Source organism: Hyperoodon ampullatus (assembly GCF_949752795.1).
Source record: "Hyperoodon ampullatus genome assembly, chromosome: 7".
Taxonomy (NCBI): domain Eukaryota; kingdom Metazoa; phylum Chordata; class Mammalia; order Artiodactyla; family Ziphiidae; genus Hyperoodon; species Hyperoodon ampullatus.
Genome location: NC_136920.1, coordinates 62,148,014 through 62,170,288, shown reverse-complemented (window position 1 = coordinate 62,170,288; position 22,275 = coordinate 62,148,014). Strand labels below are relative to the sequence as shown.

At 48.9% G+C, this 22,275-nt stretch overlaps 1 protein-coding gene across 1 annotated transcript in view; it reads right to left on the bottom strand.

The window, feature by feature from the left end:
• Positions 1-22,275, bottom strand: part of DNHD1 (dynein heavy chain domain 1) — a gene marked incomplete at both ends in the record, with an annotated part of 65,109 nt that overhangs the window by 20,623 nt on the left and 22,211 nt on the right. The window contains 17 exon segments of the mRNA XM_079707807.1: positions 1,911-2,199; positions 2,430-2,622; positions 2,791-2,968; positions 3,169-3,379; positions 3,383-6,055; positions 6,160-6,257; positions 6,565-6,682; positions 6,684-6,691; positions 8,070-8,277; positions 8,823-8,917; positions 9,303-9,501; positions 9,603-9,730; positions 14,688-15,000; positions 15,004-15,174; positions 15,665-15,822; positions 20,257-20,500; positions 20,591-20,856. Of these exon segments, the coding sequence (XP_079563933.1) occupies positions 1,911-2,199; positions 2,430-2,622; positions 2,791-2,968; positions 3,169-3,379; positions 3,383-6,055; positions 6,160-6,257; positions 6,565-6,682; positions 6,684-6,691; positions 8,070-8,277; positions 8,823-8,917; positions 9,303-9,501; positions 9,603-9,730; positions 14,688-15,000; positions 15,004-15,174; positions 15,665-15,822; positions 20,257-20,500; positions 20,591-20,856 (5,550 nt within the window).

Sequence of the window (22,275 nt, the reverse complement as noted above, 5' to 3'; positions counted from 1 at the left end):
TTCTTTTCTAATATAGGCATTTAAAGCTATAAACTCTCTGAGCACTGCTTTAGATACATCCTGCAAATTTTGATGTGTTGTGTTTTCATTATTTTTCAGTTCAAAATATTTTCTGATTTCCCTTGGAGTTTCTTCTTTGATGCATGAGTTATTTAGAAGTGTGTTGTTTAATTTCAAAGAATTGGAGATTTTCTAGGTATCTTATTATTACTGGTTTTTATTGTTACAGTCAGAGAAAATATTCTGTAAATTTTAATCCTTTGAAATTTATTGAGACTTATTTTATGCATATGGTCTGTCTTGGTGGATGTTCCATGTGCACTTGAAAAGAAAGTGCATTTTGCAGCTAGTGGGTATAATGTTCTCTAAATGTCAATATGGTTGATAGTGTTATTCAGATCTATATCCTTATTTTCTCTATCCTTGTTCTATAAATTATTAAGAGAGGAGTGTTAAATCTCCTACGATTTTGAAGCATTACTTTTTAAAAAATATTTATTTATTTATTTATTTATTTTTGTCTGTGTTGGGTCTTTGTTGCTGCACGTGGGCTTTCTCTAGTTGTGGCGAGAGGGGGCTGCTCTTCGTTGCAGAGAATGGGCTTCTCATTGTGGTGGCTTCTCTTGTTGCGGAGCACGGGCTCTAGGCAGCACGGGCTTCAGTAGTTGTGGCTTGCGGGCTCTGGAGTGCAGGCTCAGTAGTTATGTTGCATGGGCTTAGTTGCTCCACGGCATGTGAGATCTTCCCAGACCAGGGATTGAACCCGTGTCCTCTGCATTGGCAGGCGGATTCTTAACCACTGAGCCACCAGGGAAGGCCCCTTACTATGATTTTGGACTCTTTATTTCTCCCTCATTTCTATCCGTTTTTTTTTCTTCACATATTTTGAAGCTCTGTTTTAGGTGCATACACATTTTTGACTTTTATGTCTTTCTGATTAATTGAATCTTTTGATTATGAGATCTCCAGTTCTCTATAATACACTTTGTCTTGAAGGACTTTTGTATTATTATAGCCACACAACTTTCTTATGCATACTATTTGTATGGTAAATATTTTGCCTTTAAAAACATCTATCTGTGTTTTTAAAGTATATCTCTTAGATAGCATATAGCTACTTCTTACTTTTTCATCTAGTCTAACAAGGCTGTCCTTTTATTTAGAGTGTTAGTCCATTTACATTTAATGTAGTTACTGATATGGTTGGTTTAAAGTCCACCACCATATTGAGGCTCTTTAAAAAACTAAAAATAGAGCTACCACATGATCCAGCAATCCCACTCATGGGCATATACCTGGAGAAAACCATAATTTGAAAAGACACAGAGGATAAAAATCTAGAGAAGAAAGACTCATCACAAGAAACCTTGAAGAGCATTTGCCAGAGTTCCCGGTAATGACTGCCTGAACCAGGGAAGATAGAATGGAAATAGGTGGAGAGGTTTGAGAGATACTTAGGAGGCAAAATTAAGACACATGGTGACTGGATATTGGTGAGGGAGGGGAAGATGTCAACAAGATTTCTGGCTACAGTGACTGGATGGATGGTGGTACCAGGTCCTGAGAGGGCACATGAGAGCAGGGTTTTGGGGGAGGATGATGAGTTCAGAGTTGGATCTGTGGTGTCAATGGGACAACAAGGTAGAGATATATAGCAGACTATTAGATAAACAGATCTGGTGCTTAGAAGAGGATCTTGGAGATGGAGATTTAGCAGTCAGAGCACAGAGATGGTGGATGAGGCCATGCAAAGGACAGGATTATTCAGGGAGCGTACGTAGACTGAGAAGATATTAAGAATGGAACACTGAAGTTTGGTCTGTAGGTGTATGTTTGAGAGTCGAATATTGCTAGGGCTTTTCCAGTCTCAAGAGACGACAGTGACTCCTTCCCTCCTCCCCGCTCCTCACCGGAAGCAGCCAGGTGCAGATCTTCCAGCAGGAAGAGGAGAACGCCTTTGGAATCCACGTGCCGCCCAGGCCACAGGCTGGCTTGTGATTGGCCCTGGACCCCCGGGCTCAGCAGGAGGCAAAGGTGGGTGGGACTGACGGCAGGGTGGATGGGGCTGGACGTGTAAGGGTGCTGCGGCTCCACTAGCACCTCCACAAAGGCTGACTTCCCCGAGGCTGCCTCTCCAGCCAGCAGCACCGGGTGTCCCTCTGACAGAAGCAGGTCCACCACGTACAAGAGCCGTTCGGTCTACAGGACAGGAGCAGGGCTTACTGTGGCAGCTCCAGGTTAGCACAGTAATCTAGCCGAAAGTAAAGGTCTAGGAATCTTGTATTAAAGCTGTATTTGCAGAACACTGCATGCATTCTGGAGACTGTGAAAACATTTCAAGGAACGGGAGCAGGTAGGCCTAGGACATGGACCGCCCCAGGATATCTCTTTGAGCCCCAACCCCAGCTACCGCCCCACTGTCCTCACACCTGAGGAGAAGGGTTGAAGGTGCCCTGAGTTCCCTTGATGCGGTTGCCCAGATATTGGCCAGTGAAGGGGGCCAGCGTCCCATCTTCAGGGCATACATGTAGATCAAACACCAAGGCTGAGGCTGGTAGCTCAGGGTAGTTGGAGAGGCAACTAATAGAATCCCTCAGGAAGGTATCAAAGAGGGGCCAGAGCCTGCTCAGATGGACACACAGGCAAAAGTGTCAGACAGTTACAACAGTTCCATTTGTGATACACACACACTCCACCCTCCCCCAACAATGTCACCTGGGTTTTGACTCCCATGGGCCACTCATTCCATCTCAGCCCTCTGCATCCCCCATCCCCCATCCCTATAGATACCTGGAGGGAAGGTGGGCTCCAAAGCCCCAGATCAAAGCAAAAAGAAAGCTGCTGACAGCCAGCAAGTGCTCCCTGCGCTTACTAGGCACAGCGTCACTGTCAACCTGGTACCGGTGCAGAGAGCTGCTTTTCAAGGACTTGAAGCTTCGGGCCACAGGATCACTATAGCTGAGGTCCTCTGCAAAGGTCACCATGGCCAGAATCAGAGCCCCAGGAGGAAAAAGGGGAGGGAGGTGGGGGAAGAGAGTAGAGGTTGGCTATTACTTCTCACTTTCAGTCCTGAGGCCCAAGTCCACTTAAGAACCTGGGCCACAGGCTTGAGCTATATCCCAGCTATCCTCAAGGCCACATAGCTCTCAAATCATCCCTTCCCTTCACCTGGGATATGTGCCTTCTCCTTCTCTTCTATGCGCAGGTGTGGGTCAAGCAGACAACGCAAGATGCGGGCCAAGCTGGTGACTTCAGCCACACCTGGGCAAACGGCCCGCTGCCCATGTACCTGCAGCAGAGAGCTGGCACCCTGGCAGGTGAGGAATCGGAGTGTTGCAGGCACCACCACTTCTGCCAGGTGGTTGAGTTCAGTGACAGTCTAGAGCTGCAGGCGGTACTCCCGGGGCAGGGCTGCCATCAGGACGCTCAGCATACCCTGCCACGTCTGCTCCCCACCGCACCAGACTAGGGCACAACGGCCCACCACTGTGGGAGACATGTCTGTTGCATCTCCCACCTCCATCAAAAGAAAAGTACCTGGGGGTCGTGCTATTTGCTGACCACTGGGGAAGCTAAGCTGGGGGGGGTCACCCAGGAGGCAAGTGATGGGGTCCAGCCAAGCAGCACTGGAAGCCCCATCACATATTATCCAGTGATGAATCCCCATTGATTCCTGCACCTGCCCCCTTGGGCCCACAGTCTTACACCGACTGGCTTCACGAAGCAGCCTGGGGAAGACACCATGGTGCCAGCAGGGGCCCTCCAGCCATCCCAGGAACTCCTGGGGGCTGAGGACACTGGGATACAAGTGAGTAATTTCCACAGGCTGGCAGCTCTGGGTTGAGGGGTCCTCCATGGCTGCCAAACGATTCTGGATCTTAAATAAGCTGCGCCAACATGTGGTCTTGCCACTACCTGCAGGGCCCAGGAGCAAAACACCTGAGGCCTGGCCCAGGGCCTGACTCAGCTGCTCCAGGGACCCCAAAATATCAGGGCTGGGATGCAGGCCTCCTTGCTGCAACTCCTCCACCAGCAGTGACTTCCTCAGCCTGGGGGTTATAGGCTCTGCCAGCACCTCGTTGGCGGTAGGGAAGAGCCCACAGAGCAGCTTTTGGAGGTTGTGCAGGTGGACCCCATCCAGGATGCTGAACAGTGGGGAGCACAGCAGGGCATGCAGTAGGGCGGCCTCCTCGATGGCGGCTAGGCTGCAGGGCTGCTCGGACTCAGGATCCTCCTTGGTAACGTTTAGAGCCTGTATCATGTCTTCCAGCACCTTCTTGAGCAGGGGCAAGCGGCAGGGCAGGGGCCTAGACACCAGCTCACACTCAAGGGAGAAGAATTTGGATAGGCGGGTAGCCATGCGGGAGGCATCCCGTATCCCCGCACCCAGCAGGGTCAGCTCTGCCACTTGCTGCAGGTCAGGCAGTGTCAATGCCACAGGCCTCAGTAGTTGGCGCAGGTTGGCAGGCATGGCAGGGCTCAGGGCACGCAGTGTCAGGAGACAGCCATAGCCAAGGCGCATGTCCACATGATGTTTCTCAAAGAAGCCACTGCCAAGGAGCTGGGGGTGGGTGGGGTCGACGGTGCTGGTACTTCGGGAAGCTTCCTGGTACAGTGGGGCATAGAGGTGGCGCAGTTTGGCCAAGCGCTGGCCCAGGGCAGAGAGTAAGCCAAGGGGCAAGTGCTGAGCTGCTTCTAACAGCAGCCAGGCACCACCCTGCAGGGCACCATTCAGGTAATTGCTCAGGCTTTGGGCCTCTATCTGAGGCAAGCAGGGCACCACCACCAGCTGGCGCCCCAGGGCCTGCGCTAGCGTCTTCACTGTAGCTGCCTTGCCCACACCATCAGGGCCCAGTAGGGTCCCACAGGCCACCTCTTCCAGGGCCAATAACAGCACTAGGGCCGGCCGCTCAGGAAGCAGGCTGGGTAGAGACCCCAGTCTGGGACCCAGGTACTCGTAATTATACAGGAAAGACCGACCCAGCACATCTATCCAGCATGCAGCTGGTGACAGAGAAGTCTCAATAGGTGCGAGAGACTTGGGACTCTGCAGGGGGCTTTGGGGAGCGGTGTGGGGTGAAGCCAGGCGGTACTTGAGTTGGCGGGCCCAGTGGAAGTCTATCAGATCACTGACCTGGTGCTCCTGCAGCAGCTGTGCTATATCCCGGTGAGTCACTGTCATGACCAACAGGGCACTGAGCAGGCTGGTCTGGCGCACAGAGGGCAGGGGCTGCTCACCCTGAGAGGCCCTCCGGGCCCGCAAAAAATTCACCAGTACCTCAAGCTTGCGCACGTGCATGGGGACCGCGGCCAGGGCCTTCCCTTCAAGCAGAGCCTCCTCCGTGTTGGCCCGCCATACCACCTCCTCTGCCACCAGCACACACTGCCACGGGAAGGCCTGGACTAGGTCCAGCCAGTGCTGGACATACATCTGCGGGGGCGACTGGCTCTGCTGGGGCAGCTGCCTGAAGGCCTTGTCTAGGGACGGGCCCAGAGCAAGACGGGCAGCCACACAGTCCTGCAGCAAGTGCACCAGGGCCAGACGCAGACACTCCTCCAGGGAGGCCAGCCACCTGGGGAGATCTGGATGCAGAGGAAGGGACCCCGACAGCTTCACCTCCTCCCCACCTGCCCCAAGCACTGCAAGTGCCTCCACCTGAGTCTGTGGGCCTGGGCTTGACTCCCAGTCATCCGTGTTTCTATCAGTTCGGCTGGACTTGAAGCTCACGGCATGCACGTGAGGAAAACAGCGTCGTGCCCATAGCTGGGCCTCACAGGACTCCGGCGGGGCAGCTAGCAGGGCCACCAGCTCACTGCCACTGAGGAAGAAGAGGTGGGGGAAGTGAGCACACACGGCATAGAGCACGCTCTCCAGAGCCACGATGATGCCCTCCAGCTCCACGGAGCCCGCTTGCAGCAGTTGTTGCAGCTGCTGGCCTTGGAAAGAAGGGCTCCGCTTGGCACTGGGCACTATAAGTGACAGAACCAGGGGGTCAGCTACAGAGACCCTCATCAGGGTCCGATACTGCTCATCCATGGCCTCGAAACGGGAGCGCTGTGGTGAGAGAGAAGGTAAGAGTGAGGGCGGCATCCCCCTCCCGCCCTGAGCCCCACTGTCCAGTAGCACTTGTCCACCCTGCCACACACCCCCTTCCCTACCAGGTCAGAACTAGGAAACTGGATCTTCATCTCATGCAGAACTTTATTCAAAAAGATCCACTTCTGCTGGAAAGTCACCCACACCTGCAGCAGGGCACCTGTGAGAAGCAGCCAGGGGAACACTGGAGGGAGACTAGGGTTCTAGCTTCTGCAAGGGGGTCCAGCCTGCTCCTGCCCTCTTGGGATGCCCCACTCCCAAAAACCTCTGCTGAGCAGGACCCAGGGACCTTGCTCGAAGGAGAGAAAACCTGCAGCGTGAATAAAGACCTGGTCACTTCAGCCCAAGAAGTGGCCCTGAAGGAGGTCCTCTCTCTGTCCTCACCCACCCCCGAGCTCTCTCCCCATCCTTCTGGGCTATCTCACCTCAGGGCCCACCCATCAGCCCAGCTAGAGGCCTGCACTCACTCAGGCCGTGCATGATAGTCACCCACTCCAAAGCCATTTTGTTTAAGTCTCCTGACTTCTGGGTGGCCAGGATCTTGAACAACAGCTGAAGACTTTCCTGGATAGAATCCTGCAGGTTTGCTGTAATCTAAGGAAGAGTGGGCTCGAGCTGAGCTGAGCTGGCAGTCGGATGGGGCAAGGGCAGGGGTGACTGATACCCAAAGTACACTGAAACCCACAGATCTCAAACTACTCTCTAGAAGACACAAACTTTTTTTCTTCTACTAGTTGAACCTAGTCTGCTCACCAAGAGTCAGAGTGTGTTTGCGAACTTGTTTACGAGTTCTGTTTGTGTGAGTTATAACTTTAGTTACAGAATTTAATCTTATATTAACCACTGAAATATGGGTGGCAAAATAGTTGCTGGTTCTATGGAAACTATGGAAGGGCTTCAGTAAACTAATAAAAACATGATATTAAATTAGATATAGGCAAGTCGATTTTTTTAAATTGTGAAATGATAATAAAAATCTAGAAAAGTTCCAGATTCAGATAGCTTTACAAGTGTCCTCACGTCACTTCTCAACTTTACAGAAACTGAAAGTGGAAATAGCAGATGATGTATTAACGCAAGAAAGGCAGTGAGGAGCTTCTATCACTTGACTGCAAATCAAAGGAAATCTCTTGTCTTTAGGTTAAAAGGTTAGTAAATAAATGTACATTATATGATTTAAGCTAAAATAAAAACCTTAAGCCATGTATGCATATTTTATGATTTCCCTGTTTAACTAACTTTTTGAATTCGCCAGTTGGGTTTCAATTAGGCTGGATAAGAGAATTTCTCCTTTACTTCCCTAATTATACCATCTTGAGTGCCCGTACATATGCTGCTCCCTCTGCGTGGCATGCCCTTCTCCCCTTGCAAATTTGGCAAACTCCTCCTCCTTCAGAAGTCACAGTGAGGCCTTTGCCTAAGGGAAGGGAAGATTTCTCTAACTCTCCCGGTCCTTTGATGTTGGTCCTCTTTCTGAGATGCTACTGCCCTCAGTTAGGTGCTCTGTCATGCACCTGTCTCTATTCTCTTGTCCCTCTCTCACTGGACTGGGAGTCCGCAAGGGACGGGACTTCGGTCTGTAAATCTCAGTCTCCTGCATTTGGCTCAGAAGAGGCAGGTGAGTTTGATGAGGGAATGACAAAGGAATTAATGAGTGGGTGCAGTCTAGAGGACAGAGCACTGAGAGCTGGAGAGACGTGACCATGGGGAATTTCTTAGCACACCCAGAAAGGGGAGGACCTTTGCTGAAGAGGCCAGGCATTGGGTGGGAGGGAGTGGATGGGGGGCTCCCAAGAAGATTAAGACTGTATGAGAGCTACATGGAAGATATTGTCTCAGAAGAGACTGATGGCTCAGGCTGTCCAGGGGGGAGGGGGCCCTGGCTAGAGAAGCCAGATCCGGCAGGGCTTGGGGGATGAATACGCTCCCCAGCAGCAGGGGCTTTCACTGGGCCACGAGGGCTGGGTCTCACCTGAAAGGATGAAGGTGCCACTATCCTTGCCCACTACCTGCCACTGGGGGCTGCGGGGCGCTTGTCTCTCGGAGCACTCGGAAGCTGGGGGCTCACACGGCACGTGCAGGATGAAGTTGAGCAGTCGCAGCTGTCGTGCTTCCCAGGCCCGCTGCAGCTGCAGTAGGGCCTCTTGGGCATGAGTCCGTATGTTTTCACACCTCCAGATCTGGAACAGTTGGGTCTCAGGAACCAGGACTGGCTAATGGCTCAGGGGATAGCCTTGGAGCTGGGACTCGAGGGCCAGGGCCCAGGAGAGTGGAGGTCTCAGAGATGGAGAGTGGGACCATCAGGCTTCAAAGACAGGCCACCAGCATCACACTGTGACCTAGGGCTGCTGCCCTGAAACCCACTTTTGGCAAGGCTCCAGCTGAGCAGACAATGCCTCAGTCAGCTCATGCTCTTTTGGGCCAGAGTAAGTGTTGGGGGACATCTGCCATCCTGTGTGCCCACAACTTCAGGGCTGCCACCCACTTCCTTCCCCTGGGAGGGAAGGGACATACTTTCCGTCACAGAGTGTCTGGAACCACCCATCAGATCCCCATACCCTCCAGGCAGGCTAGCAATCTCAACCCCACCCCACTACAAGCCAATACCCACTGCCCCCCTTGTCTCAAGGGGCTGCTAAGCCTTAACTGGCTCTATTAGAGCTTAGCAAACGGGCCCTGGGCTTGGACCACCTTTCCTCTGTGGGCAGAGCGGGGGGGAGCCCACCTGTTTGATTCGATCTGTAAACTCCAGCAGGGGACAAGAGAGCAGCTGGCCCACTGTTAGGAGCTCTACGTTGTGGAGATCGCCTAGCCCTAAGCCTGGAGGGGGAGGGACAACAAGTCAGAGCAACTCTCGGTCTTTGGCAGAGTCCAGCCCAGCCCAGCCCAGCTCCCAGACAGCACGTCTCAGAGCGTGACACAGACACAAGGGCCCAGAACCTAAGGTCCAGAGCACAATTCAGAGTCCAGAGGTACGACTCCAGCCCAGCCCAGCCTAAGTCAGCAGAGAGGACCCACATGGTAGTGTGAGAGGTTAAGAATGTTTGTCCCTGTGGGGGAAAGCAGGCTGTGGTCCGTGAGGGAAGGCCAGGGCAACCTGGGGAGGAAGGGTGTTTCCAAAAAGAGCAATAAGGAACTTAGTTGTCCCGTTGTTCAAACCCTACGTCCTTCCCTTCCCCTCCCTTCTGACTCTACCCAAACCCACCTCGCAGGAGGGCTTGGAGGTTGACGTTCTGCAGCTGGAGGCTGCCCAGAATGGTGAGCAATGGCAGGAGGCTGCGGAACTCCTCCAGCATGTGCGTGCAGTGCTGCAGAACTGGGCTGTGCAGCCCCAGGGTTGCACTCATCTGGGCCGCCTCTGTCAGCCAGCCATCTGTCTTCTCCTGGGCCATAGCCAGATTGAACTGTAGGGAGAAAGGCACATTGGCAGCTGGAGACCCTTCCCCACCCCAACCGCTGCAGACTCTCCACTCCCAGGCAGGGGGTCCAAGGAGGGTGTCAGCACCTTGGCAAAAGCCACGCACTTCCATTCGCTGATATTTTCAGAGATGACTCGGTACAGGTGCCAGATGCGCTGCTGCTGCACAATAGGACGGGTCCCACAGACTGGCAAGGGCACAGGACTCTCCTCCCCTGTGGGATAGGGCTTGCTGAGGCCTAGGCTATGTGCAGGGCTGGTGGTGGGGGCATGATGGGGGATGGTCAGTCAAGAGCCCATAATGACAGAAGGGAGGGTCCTGAAAGTGCCAGGGACAGGGCGGGTGTGGTTGTCCAAAATTGTTCAGTACAATAATCCAAGGGAGAGTTAGTCCAAGGAAAGAATATCTAGGAAAATGTGATAGTGATGAAAGGGAAGGATTCCTCTTCTATTAGTCTCTGTCTCACTTATGCCACTCCGGCCACACCACACTCTTTATTGTTGCTCAGATACACCAGGTGCGCTCCCTCCTGCTGAGGGCCTTTGACTGGCAGTTCATTCTTCCTGGAACACACTTCCCCTAGAAAACCACATGGCTCACTCCCTCACCACATTCAAGTCCTTGCTCAGATATCACCTTCTGAATGAGGCCTATGCAGCCCACCTCATTAAGAACTGCTAGCCACCCTCCCTGGCATTCCCAGCCCCTCCTAACCTGCCCTACTTTTTTTCTATACCGTTTATCACTTTCTAACATATTCCATCATTTGGTTATATTTTATGTTTATTATTTGTTGTCTTTCTCTCCCAGCTAGAACGTTCAGTTCATGAGGGCAGGGGTTTTGTCATTTGTTCATTGATATACTTCAAGCATGGTGCACAGTAGGCACTCAACAAATATGTGTTGGACAAATGAATGAGTTCAGTGAGATGCATATGAAAAAGGATCTGGCCCACAGGGAGGACCGTAAGGGGCAAATGGTGATGCTCCCTATTGTGTCTGTGTCTGTTGTGTGTGACCATTATTCCCTCCCTTCATGTCACAAGCTTCTGCATTAATTCTTAACCAAGATTTATATTCATTTTTGAGATATGTGTCAAAAATAATTTGTTATTAATAATAATTATAGTACTGAGGTTTGCAATTTACTTAAAAGACATCAGACCAGATTCAAGAATATTGCAATAAACTGTCATTCTCATTCACTTGAATTCCACTGTACCTTCTTGAGTGAGAGAAAAAGTGAAAAAGCTACACCCAAATGCTGAGAATCATGCATCTTACATGATGCATCATCCATCATGGAGGTCTGAGAATCACTAGGCTAACAGAGCTCTGATCTAACCAAAAAACAAAACAAAACAAAACCCAAAAACCACACATACAAAGTAAATTAAACTCTTTAATAAAATCTTCCTTTGTCTGAACTCAAAATATCCAGCTAGAAACCCATATAATCTCTTTTTTTTTGGCTGCGCCACGAGGCTTGAGGATCTCAGTTCTCAGACCAGGGACTGAACCCGGGCCAGAGCAGTGAGAGAGTTCCGAAGCCTAACCACAAGACCACCAGGGAACTCCCCCCATACAATCTTTGATAGCAGTTGTCTTAGCATTAAATATTGAACAAGTAAAGAACTCTCTTTGTAAGAAGGAGCAGACGTAGTATCTCCAGACACACGAGAAGATAAAGACAAACTTGAGGATTGTCTATTTTGTAAATTCCATTGCATTTTAAAACTTTTTATTTGGAAATGCTATCAAACTTTTTAAAGTTGCAAAAAAAATAGTAAAAAGAATTCCTGTATACCTTTTATCAAGATCACCTTTTGTTAACATTTTACCCATTCTCTTTATCATTTGTGTTTACATGCTCTGTGGGTGTCTGGTATACACACACAAATGCATAATTCTTCTCTGAACTGTTTAAACTAAGTTACACATATCATGTCCCTTTACCCCTGAATACTCAAGTGTGTATTTCCTAAGAAAAGGGATATTCTCTTCTACAACGTTGGTACAATTATCAACTTCATATATTACATTGATATAATACTTTTATCTGATCTACTGTCTATATTTCAATTTTGTCAGTTGGCCTAGTAATGTCCTCTATAGCATTTTTTTCCCCTCAAGTACAGCATCCAGTCTAGGGTCAAGTACCATATTTACTTGTCATGTCTCCTCAACTTCTTTTAATCTGGAACATTCCCCACAGTCTTTTGTAACATAGACATTTTTGAAGTAGATAGTCCCCTTTCTCCCTTTTTTGTTAACAGAAAGTTTCTTGTGCTGTGTTTGTATGCTTCTTTTCATGGCTGAGGTTGTAAAATCACTCTCAGCTGGACTGTTGAATCGGTAATGTTGTGTCCTCTGGGTATCATGTCTGGAGGTACGTGATGTCCATTTGTGTCTCATCTGCCCCTCACTGGCGATATTAATTTTGATGACCTTCAAAATGTTGCCCAATTTCTCCACTGAATTATTACCTTTGCAACTAATAAGTAGTCTCTGAGGGATACTCTCTAAGACAGTGCAAATATTCTGTTCCTCATCAAATTTGCCCCCGAATTTGGCATTCATTGATGATCCTCACCCAATCCAATATTTACCATGATGGTTGGCAAAATGATGATGTTCCCTCTCCAGCCCCCCCTTCACACTGCCCAGCTGGCTCTGGTCTTCTACTGTAAGCACAAGTCCTCATTTCTCCCTCACTGATTTATCATCTACTTAGTATTAGTATGGATAATACGTTCCTGTTTTTTTCAGTAGTTTACTTTGTACTTACACTGGTGGTCAAATTGTCCCAGATTTGTCCAGTTGGCATCCCTTCTGTGTCCTTGTGCCATGTCTCATCACTTTTAAAAAGAACTTAACACTTCCTTACTTTCTGGCTTAAAAAGATATTCCACTCTCATCTTGTACCTACCCTGCCATGGCCATGGAATCATTCATTCTCTGAGGAGCCCTGATTTCTTTTAGTGGGGAATGGTATTAGAAACTACGATCTGGGCACAATGTGGCTCCTTGCTATTGGAGTGTATTTCCTTCTTGGACTCTTCAGTAGACAGAGCTAGGAAATATGTTCATGTATATATACACATATACATACACTTATATACATATACATGTGCACTTAATCATACAAAAACAACATATGTATGTGTGTTTTAAAACGCAATGGAAATTGCAGGGACTGCCCTGGTGGCACAGTGGTTAAGAATCCGCCTGCCAATGCAGGGGACACGGGTTCGAGCCCTGGTCTGGGAAGATCTCACATGCCGCGGAGCAACTAAGCCCATGCGCCACAACTACTGAGCCTGTGCTCTAGAGCCTGTGAACCACAACTACTGAGCCCATGTGCCACAACTACTGAAGCCCGTGAGCCTAGAGCCCGTGCTCTGCAACAAAAGAAGCCACCGCAATGAGAAGCCCGCGCACTGCAAGGAAGAGTAGCCCCCACTCGCCACAACGAGAGAAAGCCCGCGCGCAGCAACGAAGACCCAATGCAGCCAAAAATAAATAAATAAATAGATAAATTTTTTAAAAAAGAAAGAAATTACAGAGTAGACACCACAGAAAATGGAAGCTTATAAGACAAATTCACATTTCCCCAGAACTCAAAAAAAAAAAAAAAAGAATAAAAGAAGTAATGATGAAGCAGATGAAAGAAATGGAGGAGAGATCCAGAAAATCCAACATACAAATAAAAATTCTGAGAGGGGAGCAGAGCAACTGTAAGAGCCATTATCAATAATCGAGAAAAAGATGACCTACAAGGGAAGAAAATCAGACTGATATCAGATTTGTCCAAAATGATAAATGTCAGAAGACAGTGAGGTAACACCTAAGTCTGGACAAAAATGTTTTGTGACTTCAGAATTCAATATTTAGCCAAGCTGTGATATAAGGACATGATACAGTCATTCTTAACCATAAGAAGTTTAGAAATTTTAACACCTCCAACTCCCTTCTTAGAAAAAAGAAATACGCAAAGAATTATTGCAGCCATCCAAGAAAGCAGTGAAAATAATGAAAAGATGTGGTACTTTAAAAATTGGCAGTGGGTAAACAAAACCATTAAACCTTAGATATCAAAATAGTTGTTAACACAGTTATAGAACAAAGCAAATGTCAAAGGTAGTAAGTAAAATAAAAGATACGTAGTAGAAAATAAAGAGTAGTATTAATGGTCTGGATCTAAGATCCTAGATTATTTTAAAAAACTGGGAGTTCGGTGAGGAGAAAGGGATGGAAGAAGGAAGTAAAAGCAATGCTGTGGGGTTTCCTGGACCTAACCCCACAAGGCCTGAGTCCCCTACTCTGCTTTTCCACAAACACCCCAACCACTAGCAGGAAAGGTCAAGGTCTGGTCTACATCAGCTAGAGTATAGGATGAGGGTCTCCCAATACTTGACCAAAGAAAAAGCCCCTTGTTTGAGGATGGTCCCAGAGTGTCTTCCACCTCACATTTGGTCAAATGGCCCTCCCTGGGATTGAGAATCCCACAGGCAGAGATGGTAACGGTTGGCGGTTGGCCAAGAGGCAAGTCAGAAGCAGTGTGCCCTTCCAATGGATACAAGTGACCGACAGAAGTGACAGCACCTGAGAAAAGAAACTGGAGCCTACAAAGTTCTTTGCGTGCAGAGGGGAGCCAGCCTAGCAGCACCACAGCACAGAAGGGCTAAGGCCAATAGTTCTATCCCGGTCTCCTCCTAGGGGCCGGTGAGGCCTTTAGCAGCCACCTCTCTCCACCACACTGGCTGGAAGCAGTGGCCGTGGAGCGTCAAGACCCGTTTTTATCTGGGACCTGCTGCCTGGTGTGGGACTGGGTTGAACAGGGCTACACAAAGGCTAAGGACTACGATGGGGACAGCTTTACATTTCTCCTGCACAGGCTTTTAGCCCTCTGACCCCATCCTATTCTGATGGAACGCTCACCTATTTGCCTTCTCTACCAGACTGTGTGCCCCCATATCCCCACCCTAAGCACACCACTTGACATACCCAATGTATTGCAATTTTCACATATAAAAGAGACTAAAATGAAGGTATGTGATTCCCAAGACTTGCTTAGGGTCACCCAAGATGCAGGTCCCTGAGTCCCAACCCTGATCTCAGTGGGAGGGGGCATCCCAGGGTGGCGATGGAGGGGGCGGGACCCTCAGTACCAGTGAAGGTGGTGTAGGCATGGTGCAGTTCACCGAGGCCACTGGCTGTGTTCTGGAACTGACGCTCCAGGGAGGGGAGCTGGCGTTCAGTGCTCCTCTGCTCCTGCGCAGGGCCCATGAAGGGACCGCACAGGGCCTTCCCAATCAGGCCCTCCAGCTCCGCCAGCGCCGCCGCCATCAGCTGCTGCAGCTTAGGCACAATGGCATGTCGCTTACTGAGCAGGAACCCTGAGGCCTGGCTTTTCTCAAACTGGAATGACTCCCACGTGTCCAGAAGCTGCGGGGCAGGCAGAGGGCAGTCAAGCAGAGGTGGTTATGGGGGAGGGGCACTGGGAGAGATGGGGGAGAGATGCCTTCTCACCGAGATGTCCAGTGCCTCATTCTCAGCACTGAAGACGCCAAAGTGGTTGCGGACGAGCTCACAGAGTGAACGCGTATATTCCATTCTCTCCTCCAGCTCTGTGTACCGCTCGTTGGCCTCGTTCAGCTGCAGGGACTACAGTATGAGACCAGCACTCCCACAGCCCTTTACACTTCTCTAAGCCCATCCTGAGGGGCACTCCCACCTTCTAGAGGCTCCAGGCCCCAGCAGCCACCTTTTAACCAACTGGGATCAGGGCAATCTGGGATCAGATCCCCCATCTGACCTAGGTCTCCCTGAAGACAGCACAGTTCCTCCCCCATCAGATCGTTGCCCTGATGGCAGGGTATGGATCCCTACTTGACTGTACAGAGAGAACTCGGTCTCTGAAAGCCAGATTTTCTCTCTCTCAAAACACCAGGGCCTCCCCTTCTCATGAGGATATTGAGGGCCACGTGAACAGGATGAGAACTGGCAAGGGCAGACCACACATGTGAGCACAGTTTAAGAGCGTCAAGCCCCATCGAGAGCTCAGCTGAGACTTGAAGGGAGTGTGCTGGGCATGCGTGCGGGACGGCCCTGGATAAGCTGGGAAAGGAGAATGGGGAGAGCCCACCTTCTGGGAGCACCATGTGAGGGCGTGGATGTCTGAGTTGATGGTTTGGAAGGCCTTCGTGAAATCTGTGAGCTCTGTCATTAGCTGCTGACCGCGGCTCCGGCATTCGTTCTGTATCTGTTCAAGAATGTCCTTCCTGATGCTCACCAGCTTGGATTCTGAAGACAGGAGAGAGTTAGGCATGAGGGGGTGAAGTGCCAGGGGAGCGTGGCGGGGCCAGAGTGGGAGCAGGTTGAAGGGGCAGCCAGAGCATGAATTCGTTCCCCCAGTCGCTGAACACTTACTGGACCCCTGCTCGGCATCCAGTCAGCTGCAGTGCACTTGGGCCTGTGCTGGGCACCAGTAGACAAGAGTGATGAGTGAGACAGAAAGCGTTCCCACCCTCAGAAGCTCACAATATGGCAGCAGAGACAGACATGTAAGGGGATAATCACATACCAGTGTGGTAAATGCTCTTCAAAGAGCCCTCAACCTGGCTCAGTGAAGGGGCAGGAGGCCTGAGCACGCTGGGGAAGGCCTCCTCGGGGAAGGGGACATTGGAGCTGACTGTACCGAGTGGTCAAGTCTTCCAGGGGCACGCCAAGTGGATGAAACCGTGTGCAAAGGCACAGGGATGCCGTGTCCACGAAGAGAAGAATGCCCACCACACATAAACATTTTCTATCTAAGGAGTCTTACTGCCTCTGCTCTAGTAGAAGAGATACCAAGAACAGTGTGTAATCTGCCTTTTGTTTTTAAGGTTTAAAGGAAAGAGGCTGTCAGGTGGATTTGGGGCTAGAAGATAATCTTGGAAGCTGGCTTTGGCAATAGGAACACCTCCACTGTCGCCAAGTACAGGTATAATACCAACGTGAAACCTCGTCAAACCTAAGATACCACGGATTGTAAGAAGCACCATTCTTTTACATACACCATGAAAAAAGAAAAAATGATGCCATCAATTATAATACACCTCTTAAGTTCAGAGATGTTAAAATATGCACAGAGCAGCAAAATACAATATAGAAATAGGGCATGGAGTATGCCACAAAATATAGTATAGAGTGCTTACTACATGCCAGACACAGTGTCCACTACTTTACCTGTATTAACCCATTTAATCCTCACAAAACCCTTTGAGGTAGATACTATTATTGCCCCTGTTTTAAAGATAAGCAAAGTGAGACTCGGAGAGGTTAAATATCAACATCACACAATGCTAGAGCAAGGATTCAAACTCGGGTGGCCTGGCTCCACTGTGTTATATTTTCTGCTTTGAAGGGTGAAAAGTCAATTCACTCATCCTCCATGAGCATCTCTGCAACTGGAAAGTAGCACAGTGAGTTCCAGGCACAGATAATGGAGACGTACAGGGAATGGACCTGTTGGAGCTTTGGAGGAGGTAACGAATAGGACTTGGCACCAAGAGCTGAGACTGAGAAAACCAAGACAACGGAACTTCTGAGGGGTACCCAAGGTGGAAGAGACCACAAAGATGTGCGCTTATCCTTTTTCAAACTATCCCATTGACCTAGGACAGTAGCTAGGCCATTGCAATGGTGCCGCTTTCTGACCAGCTGCACGGGGCCAGTGAAGACAGAGAAGAGCTCAACAGTGACACTGTGTGGTATAAGGGAGCAATGGACTGATAAAATACCAGGGCTCCTCGGGGTTGGAAGTTGGAGATGGATGGGAAAACACATTTGAGAGATATGTAGGAGGCAGAAGAATGGAAAGTATTTGGTGACAGGCTGGACGTGGTGGAGTTAGGGAGAGGGAAGGGTAAAGTATGAACTCAAGTTTCTGGTGAGGCCAACTCATAACAGTAGGTAATTCAAGTATTCAAGGGAGCCCAAGTAGGAGAGGAGCAAAGTTGCAGGATAAGAAGATAGAATTAGATCAGCATGAAGGATGAGAGTGGACAGAAGGGAATAAGGTGAAATGAAAAAAATTAAGCATCTACTGCATGCCATACTCAATGCTAGGAACATTGCAAATAGTATCTCATTTAATCCTCCTTCCCATAACCCTGTGAGCGACTACATTGTTATGCCTATGTTACAAATAAAGAAACTGAAGCTCAGTGATCTGAAGTCATGCAAACCAGTAAAAAACAAAGCCAGGATTCTGAACCCTGTGCTTTTATCTCTCCATCTGCTCCTCTTGAAGAGGCCAGTTGAACCTGGACTAAGGACCAAGAAGCCAACAAACTAGAAAGAACACTGACTTCCTGAGCAAGAGTGGAGCAAAGCCTGCCCAAAACAGGGTCAGAAAGAAAGCAGGCCAATCACAGGTCCTCCTGTTCCTGCCTTGCCAGCCTGAATCCCCTGTGCATTTAGGAGCGAGGGTTGGGGAAAGAGCGGGGAGTTCTGTGGTCTAGAAGATACCTAAGGAGGTATGTGCTTTCATCTGTGGAAGAGCAAAGGCAGGGAGGGCTAGGCAGGCAAGCACTTTCAAGCAAACCCTTTCAGGCCCAGCTCCAAGGCCTCCCACCTCATAAAGAAAGCAGGCCTGGGAACTTCCCTGGCGGCACAGTGGATAAGACTCCGTGCTCCCAATGCAGGGGGCCCGGGTTCGATACCTGGTCAAGGAACTAGATCCCACATGCATGCCGCAACTAAGAGTTCACATGCCACAACTAAAGAGCCTGCCTGCCAAAATTAAGGAGCAGGTGAGCCGCAACTAAGGAGCTGGTGAGCTTCAACTAAGGAGCCCGCCTGCTGCAACTAAGACCTGGTGCAACCAAAGAAAGAAAGAAAGAAAGAAAGCAGGCCTGGAGGCCATGGATCTGAGAGTATCTAGCCTCTGCAGGAAGCAGCCACGATTTGTTACTGCCATTCATGGGTGTTAGGTGACAAAACCTCTCTGTTTCCCAGAAGAACAAATCACCAGCTTCCCAATCTACCCCTCTGTGTGTTTCTCCACAGCCATCTCCTGGGTGGAGGCACGTAGCTAGTAACCAGTAGCATGAGGCATCCTTCCCATGGAAAGGAAGGAAGAGAAAAGAGGAACAAGACTAGGTCTTAAACCAGATTTCTCAGAGACCCAGGGAGACAAACTGGGCCTTGGCCTCGTGGGGGTTAGTAGACACATGAGGTGGGAAACTGAGATGGGCTGAGCGGGGAACAGACAGCAGAGTGGGCTCGAGCTCCACTTTCCATGTATCACTTTGGGAAGATACCCCCTTGCAGGGTGCCCTCATGCTCATGTGACATGAGATAGTCACAGCAGAGCAGAAATCATGGTGTGATGTGTTGTGGCAGAAAGAGGGCCAAATATAACGTTCCCAAGTCCGCCACAGCTCCCAAATGGCAGGGGATACAGGAGATAGTGGAGAGTTGATAGCCAGTGGGCCCAGACGGGGTTCCTGTGTCGAGGGGCAAGGGACCCTTAAGCAGAAGCTATGGGGTGGCCAGCCTAAGACAAAGACTGGATGAAGGGTTCACTAAAACCCTAAGGATATGTAATGTCAGCAGGAGCCAGTGCAGAGCCGAGTCAGCAAAGGTAGACACTCTGGACTCCTATTAGCCAGGAGGACACATGCCAGCTACACCAGCTCAGGACACAGCTGCACCAGGAGCAGCAAGGTCAGAAGGAGGGCAGAGACCTCAGGGAAGTCAACAGAAGCCAGCAAAGAAGAGCACACAGCCCAGAAGCCCTCTCTAATGCTGGGGGCCACCTTGGGGAGGAAAAGGAGTGGAGGACACTTGAAAATCAAAACAATCCAGAACTGTAGTATGAAGTTTGAGTTGACCAGATACCCAAAATAGACTGAATTAGACCAAAAGTGTTGCTTTAAATAATAAAAACAAAGTGCACTTTCGATTGGAATACAGTTGCCCCTTAGGGGGATTGGTTCTAGGATCCCTGAGGATACCAAAATCCACACATTTTATAAATGGCATAGTGTTTGCATATAACCTATATATGTCCTCCTGTATACTGTAAATCATCTCTAGTTGACTTATAATACCTAAAATGGCATAAATGCTATGTAAATACTTGTAAATACAATGTAAATGCTATATAAACAGTTATTGGTTCAAGTTTTGCTTTTTGGAACTCTCTGGAATTTTATCCACAGACACAGAACACGCAGATCGGGACGGCCAACTGTCTCTTTTTTCACCATCAGCAGAATTTAGGGCTACAGACTAAGCCAAGATCAGTTAAAGAGAGTAACTTTGTATACATGCAAACTGTAGTGTCGATTTTGACTGCTACGTGTGGGGAGAGGGCACCCTTGATTCCTGAGAATCTCTGTAAAGAAACTGAGTTCTCCTAGCCTAAGGAGCAGGCTAGGATTTTTCTCAGTCACATTTGGTTTGAACTACTTCTGCGCCATAAGAATAGAAAGTGCTAGGTGACAGGGACACAATCCCTAGGGAGTATGGTGACTGAGTAGAGCCAAGACAGGCGGAGAGGCTGTGCTCTGCAGTGATCACACCTTCAGGTGCAAAGGGAAGGGCCTGGGACCTGGGGCTTTGGGAGGCTCTACAGGTCCAATGAGGGGCCTGCACCAAAGGTCCCTGGAGGACACTGAAGGCCCAAGAAGGGCTGTGCGGATAAGGTACAGCAGGCAAAGGAAAGGAGGGAGGAGAAGCAGCACTCACCCATCTCCACCTGTATGTCACGGCAGCTCAGCAGCAGCAGCCTGCCTTTTGTGATCAGCTCCACGGGTATGCTGGAGACGCAGGCCTGCCAACCATTTAGGCGGCTCACCAGCATCGCGTAGTTCTTGACAGGACAACCTCTCATAGACTCCAGCTTCTGAGGCCCCCAGGCTTGCAGGAACTCATAAATGCCTTTCATCCAGTGATGGTCCCTGCAGAATTCCTGCACCTCCCGCAGCATGCCCTAGGGGCAGACAAGGTGTTTAGGGCAGAGGTGGGTGGCTATGATGGGAATTGGTGGCCACCGTCCTATTCTTTAAACCTCTGTCCTCACCTCCAGCAGGGCATGTTGTACAGCCAGTGCCTGCTGGATTCGAGGGCTGTTGTCCAGATCCTCTTGCAGCTGCTTATAATTGGGGGGCAAGTACTGGCCCCGCAGTCGGTGCCCACAGACCTCCAGGGCTTCAGTAACTGTGTGAGACTTCCAGGGCCACACCAATCCTATACTCGGACCGCAGAAGATGTCCACAGCATCGCTGGGTTGGCCCTGGAACTTGGGCATCATGAAGTCCGTGTTCGAGTCCTCCTCTTCATGTTCTTCTAGTGGGGTACATGTCATAATTGTCCCTGAGTGTCCTCCAGGGACCACACACAACCTCTCCCTCTACCCTGAGTGTGTACATACACATTACACACGCATACAAATACATACACACACACACACACATTCTCTGTTCATGAGTGAGTTTACACATACATCTACATCATAAACACAGTACCAGACCCACCAAGGGAATTTATTAGTTAGGGTTCAGGTGCAGAGAACAGAATTCAGTCTAGCTAGTAAAAGCAGGGAGGAAATTATTATAGATTATTACACGGGTTGTGAATAACTGCAAGAGCTGAAAAACAAAAACACTCTAGGCCATGTGTCTACAGCTCTGTGCTGCCTGGCAAATTGGGATGTCATTGCCATACCACCAGCTACATAATCACATGATCATAAGCGATTACGAGCCCCACCAATAGAAGGGATAACCCAAGACATTGCAAGTGAATATTCTCAATTTCACTAGAATTTAGAATAAAAGTTTAAGGGGTTTTTGTTTGTTTGTTTTGCCATTCAAAGGAAAATACTGGAGCATATGCATAGTATGAATTAGTACATCATATAATGAGGAAGCACTGTGAAATGTATGATTTACCTAAATCTTTAATGCTACTACTAATAAGATACTATCTGTAATATGTGCTGAGCACTATTCTAAACATATTACTCTTTTATTCTTCAAAACAATGCTGCAAGTGAGGTATTTTTGTTTTCCCATATTACAGATTAGTGAACTAGCCTGTCTGATTTCAGAGCCCTTCCTTTTTCCACTGTACCATGTAAAACAAACATCAATAATCTCTATTGATTAATCTAGATTCACTTGAGAAAAAAATGTGCCGCAACTGGTGTGATTTGTTAAAGACACAGGCTCAGGAATTCCCTGGTGGTCCAGTGGTTAGGACTCCGAGTTTCCACTGCAGGGGGCACTGGTTCGATCCCTGGTCGGGGAACCAAGATCCTGCATGCTGCGAGGCGCAGCCAAAAAACAAACAAAGAAAAGAAAAACACAGGCTCCTTTCAATGACCCTTTTTCTTCCTTGTCACCTAATTCCTAAAATTAACCTGGTGTCTTTACATCATCTTAATGAAAACGTACTAGTTGAATGGGAAAATGAAAAAGCACCTACATGTCAGAGGTGACTGAATGCATTTAATGGTTTTATCTGTGACAGCGTGAGTATTCCAAATAAAGGGAACGTGAAGGTGTATTTCCTCCCTGATGATTTACTAGTTTGAGGATTGAGAATCAAGGATAACTGGTAACTATAAAATAGCTGAATAATACTAATGAATTATTCTATGTGAAATGAAAAAGAGCTGCATGAAATAAAGCAAATATTGAACAGGCAGAGTTCTTCAAACAAGTACAAATTAACTTAACAATCAAATCCAACTGTAAATGAAAC